At 46.1% G+C, this 19335-nt stretch overlaps 1 protein-coding gene and 1 pseudogene across 1 annotated transcript; both read right to left on the reverse strand.

The window, feature by feature from the left end:
- Window positions 1-1486: 1486 nt before the first annotated feature.
- Window positions 1487-4224, reverse strand: LOC120690649 (annotated as a pseudogene).
- Window positions 4225-5017: 793 nt separating this feature from the next.
- Window positions 5018-10864, reverse strand: LOC120689688 (15-cis-phytoene desaturase, chloroplastic/chromoplastic). The gene is made up of 15 exons (XM_039972056.1): window positions 10626-10864; window positions 9792-10034; window positions 9590-9722; window positions 9393-9481; window positions 9228-9285; window positions 8574-8729; window positions 8229-8377; window positions 7671-7790; window positions 7022-7235; window positions 6848-6950; window positions 6671-6718; window positions 6461-6506; window positions 5947-6134; window positions 5668-5830; window positions 5018-5547 (listed from the first exon to the last, which is right to left on the reverse strand). The coding sequence occupies exons 2-15, from the start codon at window positions 9969-9971 to the stop codon at window positions 5479-5481; spliced, it is 1716 nt and encodes a 571-aa protein (XP_039827990.1). The 5' UTR covers window positions 9972-10034; window positions 10626-10864; the 3' UTR covers window positions 5018-5478.
- Window positions 10865-19335: the final 8471 nt, after the last annotated feature.

Here is a 19335-nt window from a genome sequence, read left to right on the forward strand (position 1 = left end):
GGAAAGAGCCGGGCCGGCCGGCCTAGGCTCATTGGGCCGGCCGGCCCAGCCCTTTTTTAGGTCGGTTCGACCTCCCCTTTGACCGAGGGTTCCCTGAGGCTATTTAAAGACCCCTCCCCAAGGTTCACGGGGAGATCAATTCGGGAGACGACGCCAAGGAGCAGAGAAGATAGAGGGACACCTCTCGGAGAGCCGAGGGTCGTGCTAGTTGTCTAGGGTTTGCCCTAGCCGACGTGGGAACCTTGCAAGGAAGACCACGTCGGAGTTCTGGAGCTAGGATCATCAAGATCAAGGTAGGGCCCCGATTGTGATATTGTGATGTACTATCATTCATGGTGAAGTTATTTGTGATTCCGAATGTTTAGCGACCATGTTCTCTCTTTCGATTTCGTTCTTTTCTTTGGGTTTGCTTCATCCTAGATCTATTATCGAGATATATCGCTTAGCATGATCTTGTAGTCATAGTGGCTAGAGGTTCATGACGGAACTACCAAAGGGGGTTCGACTTGCTTCAGGGTATTTCGTTCAAAAGGGGGGCGTCGTGACAGGCCGTCTCCACAGAGTAGGCGGAGTATCGAGGGATCGGATTGGAGATTTTGAGTTTAAAGATGCTTTTCATTGAGATTCACATCTACCTTACTTCACTTTATCTAGCTAGAACTACAACACATGCATGATCTAGGTGATCTAGATTGGTTATCTCTAACTTTCTTTTGCTACCTTCGGTGTTTGTCGATTTTAATAGATTAAATTCGTTTTTCACCATCTCAACACAAAGGAATCTCTATGCTAGTAGATTGTTTTTTTGCCTCTTTGGTTCCGTGGATTGATAAACCTTGGGGGAATACTCTGAGGGAAAAGCTACATGAAACCATGCGCTTGCGGTATATAAATCGGGGGCGCTAAAGAGCGTCAACAGTCTGCATGTTTCTAACCTGCCAGGCCCTTATGAACAACCATCCTTATCTAATCAGCTATCATTCTATCGAAAAAAACAAGTGAGTATGAAACAACGAAAGATAAATTATTCTAGGAAGAAGTATGTAGCCTAATCGGTAATGACCTATTAAGCTTCACCCCTACCAGGAGGTAAGTCCTTGATGGACTTCCCTGCAGAAGCTTCGACGTCCAACAGATAACATCGACTTGATAGGATACGTTCTAAGAAATCCTGCAGGTAAGAAATCCTGCAGGTGTTCGCTGCAGTTCTCCAATGGTGAATGCCTATATCAACTTTTTTTGCATACTTCTTTCAATTCTGGTGGTAACAGCTCTTACCATTTTTTGGTCTCTTTTGGCTACATAGCTGCCGATGGAACACCAGCAACACTTCCTTTTGATAAACCATATATTGAGGCATTAAAAGGTGTGCATTTTCTGTTTTACAACAAACAAAAATTACCTATCCTTCCTGTGATGCTCTTTTCCAATTATCTTCCTTTAGAATCGTACCCAGATCGGTCGTACTATGGTGGCCCAACACATGAGTGCCCTTATTGTGGTGCTGTATTCTGGTACCAAGAACGCGTCAAGAGTGCCTCTGCTGCTGCTACAAGGAAAATCGTTTACAACCTACTGATGAAGACTATTATTCTTCTGACGAGAGAGTGAGACACTAAACAGCACTACTGATGAAGACTGCAAAATACAAAGATACATATAACAAGAACTTATCCGCCAAAATGCTGCTACTAACTGCTCCGTTACTTGTAGATTACAAAATCACTAATAACTACTCTTGCTGCGCTTTCCTCCAGATTTTAGAATCTTGGCTTCCAACAGCTTTTGTGGCTGCAGAGGAATTTTGAGGGACTCGCCCCAATCATCTTAGCACCTTCTTTTGGGATAGTCATCTCGCAATAGACTAAGCTAACTGGTCCAGCGAATTTACTCGATCATTCATCACAGTAGTGGGACGTGCTGCTTAATCTCCTTTTCTTGCGTGCCTTGATTCTGCTTCAAATTCTGCCTCGTCGTCAGCAAAGTTCTGATCAGAGACCTCTGGAGGGAGAAAAATATAAAATTGGCATTAGGAATAAGTTTACTGCACCATGCTACTCCTGAGCAGTGCACTGTGTTAGTTGAATTCAGCACCATAGTATATTTCGGAAAGAAATAAAAACAAAAGTTCTAGGACAATAAACACAACTGATCTGTTTGATTATTCGTCTCTTCTATAAAAATATGTTAGTGCTAATAAAGATATTAGTGACCTTTTTGGTACTGGTTGTCGAATCTTGCCAAGTGACATGTAGAACTACATTAAATTGTGGACTAGCAGCATAGCTAATTAGGACACCTTATGTCTGAGCTGTGATAGTAAAACTGTTCAGACAACTACAGGGAAAAATTGAGCCTTCTGCTGAAATGTACCAATGAGATGAAATCAAGTCATCTACCTGTACTCTCATCAAGAAGCTGGTTGTCTCCTTTGCAAGCGCCCCATTCCCTTCCATGAGACACTGACAGCCTCTTCCGGTTTGTCTGTGTACCCGATTCATGATCGCCCACTGAAGCCTCCAGCCCATCGCTTTGAGCATTGCTACCGCAATCGCGTGGCCTGAAATGCTGAATACAGGGATTTGCAGGCATGCAGCATTTGGTCCCACTAAGCACACGAGGATTTGTCTTCTCATACTTGATGTACTTCCACACACCCCTGCGGAGAACCTTGAAGCCATTGCCATTTGCATTGTGCAGACGGTTTCCGTGATTGTATAGTTGATGGACGAAAGAAGCCTCCATAGAGCTTATATACAACATGTGCCTCTCATCTGTCCACCCGGCAGACATCGTGTCCAGAATTCGATTTCTCTGTCAAAGAATCAAATGAAACATTTTAGTTACTGTGTGTACAAATTGGCTAACAGAATGATGTAAGAAAGAAACCAAAAGTCATAATCAGGAGGCACACCACTGCTATTTCCATGATTCAATTATTTGTGGATCAGGTTGAGGTATATTATTATTTAAAAATTATTTAGTCCTAAAAGGAATTTATTTTATTTAGACAAGCAACAGACGGAGTTAGGGAGCATTTTCTGACTTGGAAATGAGCATACTATGCAACAACACTATGGTTCTCCTCCTCTCGTTCTCCGGATCACCCTGCGACCTGTTCTGGTGTTCTTACTTATCTCCTCGCTCTCCTCTAAACTCCTCTTTGTAAGAACGTTTGGAATTTCCGTTCTAGTAATGGAAATGGGGTGTGCCTCGATTCGAAAAAAAAGGGTTGATGTCCAAGTTTCATTGCATTGGAAAGGACCAAAATTGTTTACAGCATTCAAGAACATAGAGCAAACTGCACACAAATTCATCTCTCTAGCCAGGTTCAATCGTCCATTGCTTCGACACCTGATCTGAGTTAACTGAATATCAGTTCGCAATCATCCTACCAAGCTCGACTCCTAAGATCATTGTTAAGAGAAAGGAATCATGAAATTACGTACACAATAGTACAGCAGACAGTAAGGAAATTACAGGAACTAAAGAACTGACACGATATGCCAAGAGGGGGAAAAAATAAACTATGTGGTTTAGTACCTTGGCAATGCCACCGGCAGGTGGGTCGGCCTTAATGGGTCGATTCAAAGACACATCCCCCATTGGATTCTTTGAAACAGACAAGGAACAAGCAAACGAAGCAAATTCCAAGGATGCGCTTGTATTTTCCTGAAACTTTTCCAATGAAACAACTTTTTTTTAGATTAAGGAAATTATCCTGTCTTGAACATTCACCAGTGAATGTCTACGACCACTCCAATGAAACATCTGTTGTGCTCTCTAGATGAACAGAAATCTTTTTCCCTTGAGAAATTGTAACCAAGCTGCAGAAACGCAGGAGGTCAACAAAGAAGCAAACTGGTGCAAGAAAGCGCCGCAATTTCCTAAGGCACCGGAAGATTATGAATCGGATAGACACAGCAGGAGAAGATCGCAACTCAAGAACCAAGAAAGCTCCCAAGGATTACAAAACCAACTACACACCTAGGCAAGAAGAAAACTACCAAATTTCAGCGGAATTCAAGGTGGGTTCTTGACCGCACCCCCAGAAAATCAAACAGCCCTCGGGAGCCAGATCAAGGAAGCTCCTAGATTTGGCTCAGGCTCTGGATAAACGGGGAAGGACGGAAGGGGGGCAGAGATGAGAGGTATATAGCCGCGGCGGAGGGGAGAATGGCCATTGCCCATTGAAACGCAAGGACAATAAAGACAGGATTAAAAAGGGATCAGCAGTTCAGCACTCGACCCGGACCCTCTGGATGGAGCTTTTGCGCCTACGTGCCAGCGCTTTTCCACGTGGCGGACCGACACGTGGCAGGGCACGGGGAAAATATCTGGCCTCAGATATTTGTTTGGCTGGCCTCTCTTGCCGCCGGAAAAGGGTAAGGCTGGCGAGAAAAGATCTGCACCTGCGACTCTGCGAGGGACCCGCCGCCGCCGCTCGAGGAAGACTCGACTGGACGAAGCAATGGGCGCAGCCTGGTAATGATCGCCATAATGCTGTCTTCACAATTCTAGTTGATTTTTAATTTTTTAGTTCAAAATTGAATAAAATTAGAGCTCGATTTTTTAAAAATCCGATCCTTAAATTATTTAGATAAAAAATTAAAACCCTTTACCACCCCTAGACGCAGGCATGAAAGAGTTCAGATCATCACAACCGCCTGCCTGGAGTAGTGGTCTTGCTGCCGTATGACTCTCTGAATGGTCTAGCATCCTTTATTCTGTTATGTCCTGAGCCGAGTCACCCATTGATTCTGAGGCAATACTAATCCGATAGGGGAAAAAATTTGTCCGGATGCTTTCTTTGTTCAGGGGCACCAAGGAAGCCGTCTGCTTTCAGCTGGATGTAACATCAGGGGCACACAACCAGGATGCCAGATAATATGTAGTCGGACCAGTACAAACAGATAGGGGAAATGTGACGAGATGATAGATAATATCTGGGCTCAAAAGGACAATTATTGAGACGCCAGGTATCTGTGGACGAAAAATATCTCACGGCCAAAGTCCAAGCTGGTAACTGCAACTTGGCAAATATAGTATGCCCAACAACACAAATTGCACACAGGTTCGAGATTATCTATGTTCCTATCTGTTCTTTTTCGCGACACAAACCTCGAATATGTTCAGCGAATGGAACACAGCACACACGTAATAAAGTTGAGCCAATGGCTTTGCTTACCTGAAGCCCCATGAACAAGTCTTCCCACGTGGGATGGATATATGGAAGCCACACCAACCGAAAGTGCTACAAAGATAATATCTATCTGAGGTCTCTTTTCCGCTTTTCCTTTTTGCAAAAAGTCTAACAAATTGCTATGCAGGTCGTTTTACATATATGAGGATACCAACTACTGTCACAATTCAGCTCTTGGGAATTGTCAATGGACCATAGGTGCCTCCAACATGAGCAGTTGGTGGGTTCCCACGAAATAGGTGATAAGATGACACCAGTGGGAGCCTGAACTACAACTAAGATGCGACCGGAACTTCTTCAGATTGCAGGCTTTTCTGGCTCCTGAGGGAGAGCCTGCTATAATCCTGAAAGCAGCAGATGTTTAAATCATTAGCTGCAAAACATGTATCATATCAAAATGATCCAATGACTCAGCAATCTGATGATATTATGTGCAACCAGGAACATGATGAGTATTTATTTACCTGCACTATAGACTGGGCACAAAGCTTCCCGGATAAAACTGCACCTTCCATGGAAGCCAAGTATTTCTGCTTGGTGTAATCGCCAGCCAGATAGAACCCTTCGATAGGTGACCTTTGGAGAGGTCGGCAAGGTTCACAGTTTGGGACCGTTTTGTAAACCGATCTGTCAAAGCAAGCCGGAATATGAACGCAAGGAAACAACACATAAAAATATCAGAGCTACAGCTACTGCCTACTTATGATTATCTATCAGGAAGGGTCTTTGACAAATATCCTCACCTCGGTGTCTTCACCACATGATACTTAAGAATTTTTGCTTTACTCAGATCAGCAGCAATTTCATCAGGAAATAACTTGGCTAGCTCTTCCATAGTTGCATCAATGATTTCAGCGTCACTTCGACCAATCCATTCCTCAGCAGGAGCAAAGACCAACTCCAGCATTGAACGGTTTGGATCATAGTACTCCTGTAAAAAATTAGAAGATAAAAGGAAACAAAAAAAAAAAAATATGAGCGTACATTCATTTTCTTTGTTACCTAACATATCTTGATTCATTAATACAAGGCAGTGTCCACTGACATGTTTGCAAAGACTAAAGTCCTACAATTCAAAACATCTAGCACAGTAAAATTCATAATATGCAAGATATCTATGTTTCCACGAAATAAAGAATTCCTTTTAATTGTATGACACGTGGAGGTCACTGAGCCCCCAAAAATAATGGAATATCATGGGTGCTCCATTAGTATGCTAGTGTTTGTAGAATATTGATGGGGTCCTCAAGCTGGTACCTTGCAGGTTACCGACATGTCTGCATAGACACTTAAAAGTGAACTCCTGAAAATAAAATAAATAAGATCAATAAAAGGGGGATATGGTATTCTGTACCGAAAATAGACATTCACACATGAACTGTAGAATTTGCGCAACCTGAATAGCACATGAAATATCTTGGTAGACAAAAAACGCATGAACTACAGGAATATGGTCAGGAGATGTACCTGCTGAAAAGAAGGTGGTCATATGTGTTTTTCAGCTTTCTGTCAAACCTGAGGTATTCAAAACAACAGAAATTCTCAGCAAAGCTAAGAAATGCCTCAAGGAAGAAGCATAACCACACAAGGTAATGAAGAATTGAAGTCATTCCAATTCAGAACCAAATATTTCAATCAACTAACCATATATGAACATTGATAACAGGAACTCCCACCAACTTCTCCAGCTTCTTGAAATAAGAAATTTCACTCCACTCTTGAGGTACAAGAAGCTTGAAGATATCAACTAAATACAAAGACTAGTCAGTTAAATGAATATTTACACAGGAAACAAGGTTTATTGGAAATAAATCACACCTGGTGCTGCACAAACATAAGCATCTCCAGTTATTTGAGTTCCATCAGTAAGTGCAAAATATTTCACAGTTCCATCAGGATTCAGCTCTATCTTTTTAAGACGAGAATTCAGGCGGACCTCACCACCCCTAGACCGAATGTGATCAACAATAGGCATACATAGTCTTTCAGGTGGATTGCCATCCAAGAATGCCATTTTGGAACCATGCTTTTCCTGCACATTTACACAAAGTAATCTTTTCAAAAGACCCGCATGCTATCTTAAATGCAAATATGCAAATACATATTAGCAGTTTTCTCAAGTAACAAAGGATGTACTCCCTCTGTCCCTTTTTAATAGACGTCTTCGGTGTGCGTGCTACAAGTTTGACTCGATTTGTAGAAAATACGTGCAACATTTATATCTTCAAATAAATTTATTTAAAAACTAGATTAAAAGATCTATCTAATGATATCAATTATGTATCATAAATATTAATATTTTTTATACAAAATTAATCAAAGTTATTTCTCGGGAAGCGAAAGCGATAGTTATTTAGGGACGGAGGGAGTAGACAAGAACAGAAGAATCAACATTCGTAAGCTATTTCTATAAACAGAACAGGAAAGTAATACATTATATGATCACATAGAGAAACAACAATTGTACCTGAAGAAATCGGTTCAAAGCAATCAAAATGCACTGCATGGATAGTTCATCAGGATTTATGAAATTCAGTGCCTTGGACATCGCAATAAAAACCTCATCATTCACTCGATCAGGAACACCCTGTGCTGATCAAATAATTGTATCAGGCACCACATGGCTCCATAAACATAGAAAGATATATTACAATCTGTGATGACAACCAAATTTGAAGAACTCTTATGTGCAAAGAAACTCTTATGTGCTCTTGTTTTTTTTTCCCATTTTTGGTAGATTGCTGAACTTAGGAAGGATGAACATTGCTGGACTTTAACTGGAAAAGTTAATGTATCAATAAGCAATGCTCAGTCTAAACTTGCACAGAAAGGGCTTTACAACCAAATAGATAAGAATTTGAGCATATGAAGCACTTTCGTTTACGGAGCTACCTATGCTTCTTCAGGAAGATATGAAAAGAAAAGGAAAAAAAATAATTGGCAAGCTACAAGATCGTTAGTATTGATGAGGTGGCAGAATGTCTTGAACACAGAAACTAGTCTAATAGACACACTGAACTCGTACCTGCTTTTTCATCCACTCTGAAACTGTCAAGACATCTTGAGCTTCAACATAAGGTTGACCACCAAGCATTGCTGGCAGAAGTCCAATAGCAAACTTCACCTTCTCAGGCCAGGTAAGCATTTCATTATTTTTCAGTATGGCCCATATTCCTGTTAAAAGTACAATGGTTAATCATATTACGGCATCAACTAACCTGGACAGTAATGATGTAGTGTTATTGCTGCCACTAATAAACCCTCTAATAACGTCCATATATTAGTGAAATTAGAGGACTAAGCTTAGAATGCATTTCTGGGTTGTCTAGGAAATCCATTGCTACAACTCCAACATTGTGTATAATCTTACCATTTACAGGTGCTGGCAAAGTTTCTGGGAAATCAAACCGGCTGAATTCTCCTGGTTTATTCGGCATGGCAAATATCATGGAGTGTTCTTTCCATTGCAAACGGTCCTCAATACCAAGCTCGCCAAATAAATTCTGTATGTTGGGATAAGCTCCAACTTAAACCAAAAATACATGGTTACATACAAGCACACAGTAGGTGTTATATATGCTAGGAATGGAATGGTAGCAATCCAGTGCTCTTGTGAAACGAAGAACATGGTTTATGTAGCATTAAAACATGTACAGCTGTATGGTTCAACTATGGCATTATGGATATTATGTATGGGTCAACATGGTTTATGTAACATTAAAACATGTATAGCTGTATGCTTTAGTAATCAGAAAATTTTTCAGGTTGTTTTGGCACGACTAGTAACTTAACCAAATTCATGATTTTGCAAAAATATATACATATTTTCCTTAGAAATTCCTGTGACATAATGAAAAATAAAAGCACGGTAGACACAATAAAGTTGTGGTTTAGAAGTTTGTGTGATGGTGTATCTTAACAGTTTGTTAACATGTGTACACTACCTGTATGTTTCTAACAGAAATAATCTAAAAAAAATCAAATATCATGAAGAGAACCTCAAGGACCAGAAACCGTAACTTACAAAAGATATGAAGCCCGGTCTCGTACCAATCTCCATCTTCATCCTTCCAAGCAGCTACCTGTTCAATACATAAACAAAAAAAGTCACAAAAAGGAACAAATGGTGAAAACAGTAAACACGAGCAATTCAGAGAGTGGTAAACAATCATGCAAGTATCTATCAGACCTTTCCACCCAAAACATCTCTTGCCTCAAGCAATATGGGTTTATGGCCAGCATCTGCCAGATATTTTGCTGTTGAAAGACCAGCTAATCCTGCAAAAGTCACATCACAAATTATTAAAGCTAAAAGTCAATTGTGGTTTCCCTTGAAGTAATTTACAAAAAAAAACTAGGAAAACATTAATTACAAATTATTCGGACCTGCACCAGCAATCACGACCTGTAAGGGTTTACTGGGGCGTTCGCTGTTCCTAAAAAATGAAGAGAGCTGTCCAGCTTCCAAATAGTTTATTGTGCTTTCTAGCGGAGGTCTTGGAAAATCCTTGCAGACAATCTGCAGAAAGCTAATTAGTTATATTTTCACAAGAAATGGCCTGAAAACATGAAAAAAAGAAAGTTGAACCTGCAAAGCAGAATGTCTACGGTGTGAGCTTCTTCCTTTATTCCTCAAGATAAGAGATTTCACAGCAAAGCTTGCAAGGTGACTACTTGCAAAGCATCTCTGGGTAGGAAGTTTTCCCGCAAAAGATCTTGCTTGGCTCACTCCAGTAATCTTCATAGATGATAAACAGCCAGTATCCATGTCGAAGCAACTCTTGATAGATTGTTGTCAGCTCGGCTTCCACTAATGTGCAGAGGCAGGCTACTGCATAATCAAGAGGAGCCATTAGACTCGCAGTTGAAGATGTCCTTTCTTATGTGCATCTTCCAAGTATTGTGAGTAAACTGATCCGGGTTGAGAAATATTAATGAAGTTATTATATGCTGAGGACAACTAATGAATTAACAGCGATGCAAGGGAAACTGAAAAACACAGCTTCGACCTCCTTCTAGGCCATTTTGGTAGCACAGCCGGTCTAAGCTTAAACTTCAACCATGTATCTCACTCTCTCTACCCTACACTGTGTGAGCCATACTCAACAGTCTCTACCAGTCTACCAGAACACCGTAAACCTCTGCACCCAACAATTGCAGCCTACGCTATGTAAGTTATAACAGCCAATTCCCAAACCAATCACAAATTCCTGATGCCTTGGAAGTACAGACCCTAAGAAATCCCCCATTTCTGCAGCCTGTTAATACTTTCCACTTGCAGGTAGCAACCAGCAAGAGAGCCACCGAGCTGCCCCATCCCCCTGAGGAAGCGGATCGCCCTTACCGCGTGACTAAACAGAAACGCAGAGTGAGCAAGCAACGGAGCTTGGGTTGGTTCGGGAGAGACGCGGCGGGGACTCACCGGAGGAGAAGAGAGGCAGGGGACGCGGACTAGGCGAGGCGGGGCGGGCGCGCGTAGCGGAGCGGCGTGGAGGCGGGGGAGCCCAGGTGGGAGGGACGAGGGAGGAACTCGTGTCGCAACGTGGGTGGTGATAAGGGGAGGCGGGCGGCCTCCGCATTTCGGTTTGGGCGGTGGAAAGGGACAAGAAGGAGCACGACGAGGCTGGTGAGGAGGATGTGGTGGAGGATGCCGGCCTTTTGGCGCCTGGTGCGCTCTACGTTTCCGTGGTATATACCGCCACGTCACTTTCGGCAAACTATTTCCTTTTTTTTGCTCGTTAACAGCCTAGTGGGTCCATGGATCTGACGAGACGTTATGGGCTTTAGTGTTGTTTGGTTCTAAGGACTAAATTTTAGACTACGTCACATCAAAGAAAATTTTAGTATTTAAAAGTATTAAATGAAGTCTAATTACAAAACTAACTGCAGAACTCTAGAGCTAAACTGCGAAACGAATCTAATGAGATATATTAATCTATAATTAGCAGATGGTTACTATAGCATCACTGTAGCAAATCATAGATTAATTAGGCACATTAGATTTGTCTCGCGAATTAGCACCTGTCAGCGTAATGAGAACGGGTCCTCATAATCTCGGACTCATGCGAGATTAAGGAGAAAGGGGCCCGCTGGCCACGTCAGCCGGCAATGACAGCCGAGGGTGGCCATGGGACCCACCACGACGTTCATGCTCCAGTAATGGGCGTCCACCCAAAGTGGGCCGGGCCTGGCCCGACGCGCGGAACCTGGAGGGACGGTTCCTTCCCCTCGAAGACACCCGCCGGGTAAAAAGATATTTTTATCAGACGGTTACGGCGCCTCGCCGCCGGGCTCTGTGCAGAGCCCGAGAGGCCGCGTGGCTTCTCCGTAAGAACATCATGATTACGGGGATGCCGCGCGCTCAGAAGATAAGACGATAGGCGGCGGATAGTTTATCTCTGAACTGCCCGTCCTATCGACTTGAAGATGGGCGATGGCTGGGATCCACTTCCATTTACCACGCCCCCTCACGGTACAGACTGGGGTCACCCCGGGCGAGGCCCCCGGATTGACCGGAGTCGCCTCAGACCAGGAGGGTCCGCCGGACGACCCCGGAAGCCACCACGTGGCCGGGCTCACACCATCCCGGGTGCCCCCCGAGGATGCCCCGGAGCACGCAGAAGGCCCCGGAACACTCCGGGATGAAAAGGGCCTGCCGGCCAGTGTTTGCGACCACCCCGGGGTCTCCCTGGGTAATCTTGGATGGCTCTGACAGTGGTGGGACCCCAGGTGGCTACTGTGGTGGACCCGACAAGACCCCTGCCCGCCTGACAAGGGTAGGATAGGCTGGATGACGGCGCCCGCCATGCAAAGGGTGTGTTCACACTAGTTAGAGAGCAACAGAGAAGGTAGAAGTAGTCTATAAATAGAAAGGTTCCATGACATGTAAAGGGACCGATTTTTTTGGGACCCATCTAGTACACAGGTTCCGGGCTTGGACTTTCCAACTCGGGATCATCAAAGAACCAATCACCACATACACACATGACGTAGGGTATTACGCCTCCGGGCGGCCTGAACCTGTCTAAATCGACTGTCTCAAACTCGCTTCCTTAGGGGAAGATCTTGCACGGTTTATACCCCTGGCCGAATCTCTAAACGGGGATTACCAGTAATCCCTGCTAGCGGTAATTTTACACCGTCAGCTGGCGCGCCAGGTAGGGGGTATAGCGCGTAAGATCTCCTTTCTGTGAAGCTCGATCTCGTAGAAATCCATGGCGAACCGCTCTGATCGATCGGACGGCGAGAGCGGTAACGAACGAGCGCATCCCTGTTACGGGCACTCCAATGCTCCCCCTCGTCTGGGGGCTGGGGGCTCGTCGACTACGATCACGCCCGTTCGCCGGGCGGTGTCGCATGTCACTGCGCCGCTGCGACTCGATGCCCCAGGGAACGAGTCCGGCGGGACGACGACAGCCAATGCCCGTGTCACCCACTTCCGTGCGGAGGCACGAGGCCGGGCGACGCGGCAAGGGCGATCCTTGGCTCGCAGCCGCCTCAGCCGCGGAAGCATTCCCCCTGGGGAAGCCCTCGCCGTGTCACGCGCTTTGCTCCGCCACCCTCCTCTGAGGGCGGGGGCAAGCACCCCTTAGGGGGAATGGCTGGACAAGTTGGCCAGCCTGGTGCAGAAAGCCGCTCCAGGCCCCAAGGCGCAGAGTTCCAGCGTCCAGCGTGGGGTACTCGCGGCGCAGCCTCAACGATCAGCTACCTGCGCCGGGGGAACCGCCGATCTCTGCTCTCACCTTAACACGGTGAGGGCCAATGAAGACACCCGTACCACCCTGGGGAGGGCACGGGAGAGGAGGCGCCATGCTGGGGAGGGCACGGGAGAGGAGGTGCCATGCCACTGACGAGCACGCGTCTTCTGGCGTGCCTACGGGTAACGGCACCACCTCCGACGACGACACCGGCCCGTATGGGGCCAGATGCCGGGCATTCACGGCGAACTTGAGGCGGGTCAATTGGCCCACCAAGTTCCGCCCGGATCTGCCCGGAAAATACGACGGCACCATCGACCTGGAGGAATTCCTCCAGATCTACACCACCACCATCCAGGCGGCTGGGGGAGGCCCCAGGTCATGGCGAACTACTTCCACGTCACCCTCTGAGGCACGGCCCGCTCGTGGCTGATGAATCTCCCGCCAGGATCCATCGGGTCCTAGGGAGAGCTTTGCGAGCAGTTTGTCACCAACTTCTCCGGATCATTCACGCGACCCAGGACGTGCGGCGATCTCCTTGACGTTCGGCAATGCAAGGGCAAGACGATGCGATAGTATATCCAGCATTTCAGCCAAGTACGCAACACCATCCCCTGCATCCTGCCCATCGCCGTCAACATGGCGTTCAGCGAAGGAGTCACTGACAAGAGGTTGGTATGCAAGCTAGAAACCCACAACGTGGAAACTGTTTCCGAGTTGTTCGCTCAGGCAGACAAGTACGCTCGGGAGGCCGAGGCGCACGCCAGGGTCGAGCGCCGGGGCACCTCGGAGGAGATTCCTGCGTGCGACGGCCCCAAGCCCAACGCCAAGGCGAACAAGCAGAAAGCTGCCACCGTTTTGGCCGCGGAAGGGCGCCCAAGGCAGCCACCCAGGGGGAACCCCGCGGGTGGTGATAGGAAGCCTGCCCCTCCCTGCCGGGGCGGCGACAAATGGTGTGAGCTACACTCCACCAACTGGCACGACCTCACCGAATGCCGGCTCGTCAAGGATCTCGCGGCCCGGCGCCAGCAGGGCCGTGACGATCGTCGACACGGCGACTGCAACGATCAGGACAACCGTGACCAAGCTGGCACAAACGGTGCTGGCTTGGGCTTCCAGGAGCCGCAACATGCGGTCGCCACCATCTTCGGCGGGGCAAGTTCGCCGCTATCCCGGAGGAGGGCCAAGCTCCTTTGGAGGGAGGTTTGCACGGCGTGTCCGACGCCCGGGGGCTCCCAACCTCTCAAGTGGTCGAGCACTCCCGTCACCTTCAACCGAAGCGACCACCCCTGCAACACGGCGGGCGTGGGCCTCCTCCCGGTCGTCGTGACGCCCACCATCTGCAACATGGGGGTCGGGAGGACCCTGGTTGATGGTGGAGCAGGTCTCAATCTGTTGTCGCCAGAGGTGTTCCGCAGAATGCAGATCGGGGAACACAAGCTCACTCCCTCTGCCCCTTTCTGTGGAGTGACCGACGAGAAGACTGTCCCGCTGGGGCAGATCGAGCTGCCCGTCACATTCGGCGGGAGGGACAACTTACGCACGGAGAACATCACGTTCAACGTGGCGCATTTCAACCTCCCCTACAATGCCATACTTGGGCGCCCCGTGCTCGCCAAGTTCATGGCCGCGGTCTACTACGCCTACAACACACTCAAGCTCCCCGGTCTTACCGGGGTTATCTCCATCAAGGCCGACATGAAGGGTTTGGTCCATTGTGCCGAGCGGCTCTATGAGGCGGTGGCGACCACGTCCTCCGACGACGTGGAACGCCCCGAGACGTCTGCCCCTCTGTCGACAAAGCCACGCCTATCTCCCGACGGCCATACCCCCATCAGGGAGAACACCCTAATGGGGGCGGAACCGAAGGGCAAATAGGAAGGCGCGTCTGTCACTTTCGTCCTAGGGGACAGCAACGAACCCACTCGGGATCCGTCTGACGTACCCAGGGTTCCCGGGAAGGTGATTGAGCCCAGTCTCGCCGAATGCCCAGGAGCACGGCTGGATCAACCAAGGACCCGGTGCTGAGCCCCACAGGGGCAAAAATGCACCCGCACGCCCTTCGGGCTCAAGAACGCTGGCTCAACATACCAACGAGCCATGCGCGTCAACCTACAGAACTCCTAGTCCCGGAGTGCTACAAAGCACGAGGAAGGGACCCGACAGCCGGCGCCTGAAAGTGCATCTAGGCCCTAATTGATTTTGGCGATTTTTGACAATCACAATTTGGGGATATGATGCTTTCAATAAAATGTGTACATGAATAAAATGAGAAAAACAAGAAGAAGATGAAAGAAAGGTCCCCAATTTCAAATTTAGTATGGTGGATTCAATCGGGATTTAATTTTAATTTTCGGTTTGAATTTGAGTATAGGATTCACCGTACTATCAAGGGGGGACGCATTCGGATGAATTTTTGGTTGTTAAAATGCTTCACATGAGATGCAACACTTGAGAGAAATTCACTCACAAAAATTCAGCTTCAGCACAAGTTTCTACACTGGGGCGGATGATCCGGCCGAACAATGCCCAGAGTTTCGGAGTAAGTCCGGATGATCCGGCCCAAGGCCGGATGATCCGGACCTGGTGACTTGTGAGCGTCCAGAAGTGGCCCAGGTCGGATGATCCGGACCTGGGAATTTTGAGTGTGTTTTGGCCTATTTTGTTCCTACCCCAAATGATCCGAGGTAACCCCGGATGATCCGGGTACAACCAGAAAACACACAATGGTCACATTCGGGGGTGGAAGTATATATACCCCTTCACCCCCTTCCTTCATTTCTCTCTCTCTCTCTCTCTCTCTCTCTCTCTCTCTCTCTCTCTCCGCAACCAACCTTGACTCCAAAACACTAAATCCTCCACTTCTCTCCATCCTAGAGCTTGATTCTTGCAAGGAAACACCTCGGGATTGAGTGGAAGTGAGATTCGAGGTGTGATTCGAGAGCACTCCATGAGCTAGTACTTGTTCATCTCAAGAAGCATTTGAAGCAACCTTGATTCGTCGATTTGCGTTTGTTACTCTTGGAGCTTTGCTCCTAGACGGTTAGAGGTGCCGGTGAGCTCCCTTTTCTTTGTGGTTGAGCCTCTGGAAGTTTGTATTACCCGTCCTTTGTGGACTCTTGCTGGTGAGCACCTCAATCCTCCTAAGTGGTTGATTGAGTGAGGGATAGGGTTAAAGGGCAACCCTGCTCTTTGTGAGCACCTCAACAGAGACGTAGCTCCTTTGTGGAGTGAACTTCGGGATAAATCTTGTGTCAATTTCATTTTTGTTATATTTATTGTTCTTGAGCTAACCTTGTCTTGATCTACTCGTTAGTTGCATTTCCTTTGTACTAAAGTGACTCTCAGACTTGTTTACTTCATCTATCAACTTTGTATTCAAAGGGAATCGTCAAAAGCTAAGTAAATTTCAAATCTCGTGCAAGTTTATTTCCCCCTGTCGGATCATCTGACCCTAGGCCGGATCATCCGGGCCTGACCAGGACCGGATCATCCGAACCTAGGCCGGATCATCCGAGCCTGACGATTTTCTGCGAAGTTTTTTCAGGAAATTTTTAACCAGGCCTATTCACCCCCCTCTAGGCCTAGTGTTGATCCTTTCAATTGGTATCAGAGCCTAATCTCTTGATTAAGACTTAACCGCTAAGGGAAAAACACTATGGCCGATGAGACTTCCGCAAATGGTGGTGGTGGTTCATCCACATACGAAGTCAATGATAGTGACTTCAAAATCAGCAATGTTGAAGGTGACATGACTGAGGAAGAAAAAGCAATCAAACAAAAAGAAAAGATCAAGAAGAAGATGAGTGAAAGGGTTGAAAAGAAGGCTCTAGCTCTATTCAATGAGAAGATGAAGAAGGAAAGTGAGAAGAAGGATCAACAAGGGTTCCATTCCATGTCTCATACATATGATAGCTCAAATTTCCAATCCTCCAAGCTCTCTTTCTCTACCGTTCCAATGGGCAAACCTCCTCACTTTGATGGAACCGATTTTGCACGTTGGAGTGATGACATGCAAGTGCATTTGTATGGTCTTAACCCACATGTTTGGATCATTGTATGTGTTGGTGTGCCTCAACTCCGAGAAGACGAAGTGGTCACTCCGGAGCATGGGCATGACTTGTTTCGCAATGCCCAAGCCGTGAGTGTCATCAAGAGTTCTCTTTGCACAATAGAGTACAACAAGGTTAGAGGAATGATAAGTGCAAAAGAGATTTGGGAAACTCTCCAAATGTCACATGAAGGCAATGATGAAGTCAAAGAAGGAAACATGGATCTTCTTCAAGGAGAGTTGGAATCATTTGTCATGAAGAAGGATGAAACCCTTCAACAAATGCATGATAGGCTCACTCTTCTAGTTACCGAGATTAGAACTCTTGGTAGCAAAGATTGGGATGATTTCAAGGTCACTAAGAAGATGCTTAGAGCATATGCACCCAATAATCCAATGTTGGCAATCATCATTAGAGGCAAAGAATCATATAGAAAGATGAAGGCAATCAACTTGTTGAACGAGTTGCAATTTCATGAGATGAATGAACTAGATGTTGCCAAGTCAATTGGCCAAGATGAAGTCAAGACCATTGCTCTCAAGGCCGAACCTAGCAAGACGGTTGAAAACAAGTGAGAAGCCGTCAAAGCCAAAGAAGAAAGTTGAGTCAAGTGATGGAGATAGCACCGATGAAGAAACGGCCATGATGGTGAGAAACTTCAAGAAATTTATGAAGAAAAGAAACTTCAAGAGAGGGACCAAACAAAGAACATGCTACATGTGTGGTGAAAAAGATCACTTCATAACGGATTGTCCTCAAAATGACAATGATGAAAGTGAAGACAAGAAGCACAAGGGCAGGAGTAAGGACAAGAGCTATGACAAAGATAAGATGTACAAAGAGAAGAGCAAAGAGTACAAGAAGAAGCATGGCAAGGCTCATATTGGTGAAGAATGGGAGTCTAGTGACGACTCCGACAATGAGGGCACGGCATCTCTTGCCTTGCTCTCTACATCATCAACACCGAAGCTCTTCAACAACCTCTCCGATGATGAAGATGAAGGCCCTATGTGCCTCATGGCCAAAGGGACTAAGGTATCAAACTATACCAACCCTCCATCCTCTCCTACCTCCACATCTAGTGAATTAGAAAATGATTTAGAGGAAGAAGAGGTCCAACTCAAAGAAAACATGATAAAGAAGTTTTGGAAAATAGGTTATAAACAAATTAAGAAACTTATGGCGAAATTAGAGAAAAACAAAGAGATTCTTAGAGAACAAGAAGAATTGCTCATCCTTGAGAAGGAGAGAAATCTTGCTCTAGAAGATTATTTAGCTAAGGAAAAAGATAAGGTTGAGAAATTGACAATGGACTTGTCTCTTGCCAATGACTCAAATGTGAGGATGTCAAAGGATCATACCTTGGCAAATGATTCACTTGCTAGCCTAAAGAATGCACATAGTGAGCTTCAAGAGAGGCATTCACGCCTTCAAGATATTTACAAAAATCTTAAAGTGAACTATAGCACTTTTTGGGAGAAAACCAAATCTGCTTCCAAAGCTACTCTTGACTCTAATGCCTCCACTAGCAAAGGGTGCTTGAAATATCATAATCATGATATAAATGCTTGTGTTACTAATCTTGCAAAGCTAGAAGAAGCAATCAAGGCCAAAGATGCTCAAATTCATAAGTTGAACATGCTAGTTGGAAAGGGAAACTTTAAGCCAAAGAGTAATTTTGAATCACACCCGGCTGTAGCGAAAATGACCTCTCATGCCATATTTCAATATAATGTTTTCGTGATTGATATAGACAACACAACACTGGGATTAATATGATTGTTAAGATGACCATTCTCAGGCTTTTAGGTTCAAGTGATGACAAAGAGAAGATAGGCGTAGCTAGGCCCGAAGGGCCGCACCTACGGTGGTTCCGCTAACCGATTAGCGGACAGGGTTCGAGGGGGAGCCGCCCCTCGCGGGTCTCAGGGCAGCGCCCTGAAACCTCTTTGGTCCAAAGGACAAGAATTGAATAGACCGTGAAGAAACCAAGTCGAAAAGATCAAAACGAAGACAATTTGCTATCACCGGTTAAACCGATGATGAGCAAATTGCACTCATCGGTGCAATGAACACAGAAGCTGCGAGCTAGGGTTTGGCACCGGATTAACCGGCGTTGGGTGTTTTACACTCACCAGTGTAACGAACTTGGAGGCCGAAGAAGCAGCAGGAGTTTTACAGGCACCGGTTAAACCGGCGATCAAGGCAAAGTGAACGTCGGTGTAGTTGTCCAGAGAGTTGGTTTTCGGGAACTCTGGGACAGTTACATGCATCGGTTAAACCGGCGATGAAGATACATTCACCGGTTGATTACGTCGGTTGATTAAGGTAGCCGTTGAAATATAACGGCTAGTTGGAAAAAGGTGCTCACCGGTTAAACCGG

This window comes from Panicum virgatum, chromosome 9N (genome assembly GCF_016808335.1).
Source record: "Panicum virgatum strain AP13 chromosome 9N, P.virgatum_v5, whole genome shotgun sequence".
Classification (NCBI taxonomy): domain Eukaryota; kingdom Viridiplantae; phylum Streptophyta; class Magnoliopsida; order Poales; family Poaceae; genus Panicum; species Panicum virgatum.

Excerpts from the sequence above, each read along its gene's own strand:
- LOC120689688 (XM_039972056.1), bottom strand. The coding sequence starts at position 9,971 with ATGGATACTGGCTGTTTATCATCTATGAAGATTACTGGAGTGAGCCAA. Across the intron at positions 7,236-7,670 it reads CTTTGAACCGATTTCTTCAG|GAAAAGCATGGTTCCAAAAT; the intron begins GTACAATTGTTG and ends GTAAATGTGCAG. Across the intron at positions 5,548-5,667 it reads GTGCCCAGTCTATAGTGCAG|GATTATAGCAGGCTCTCCCT; the intron begins GTAAATAAATAC and ends TGCTGCTTTCAG.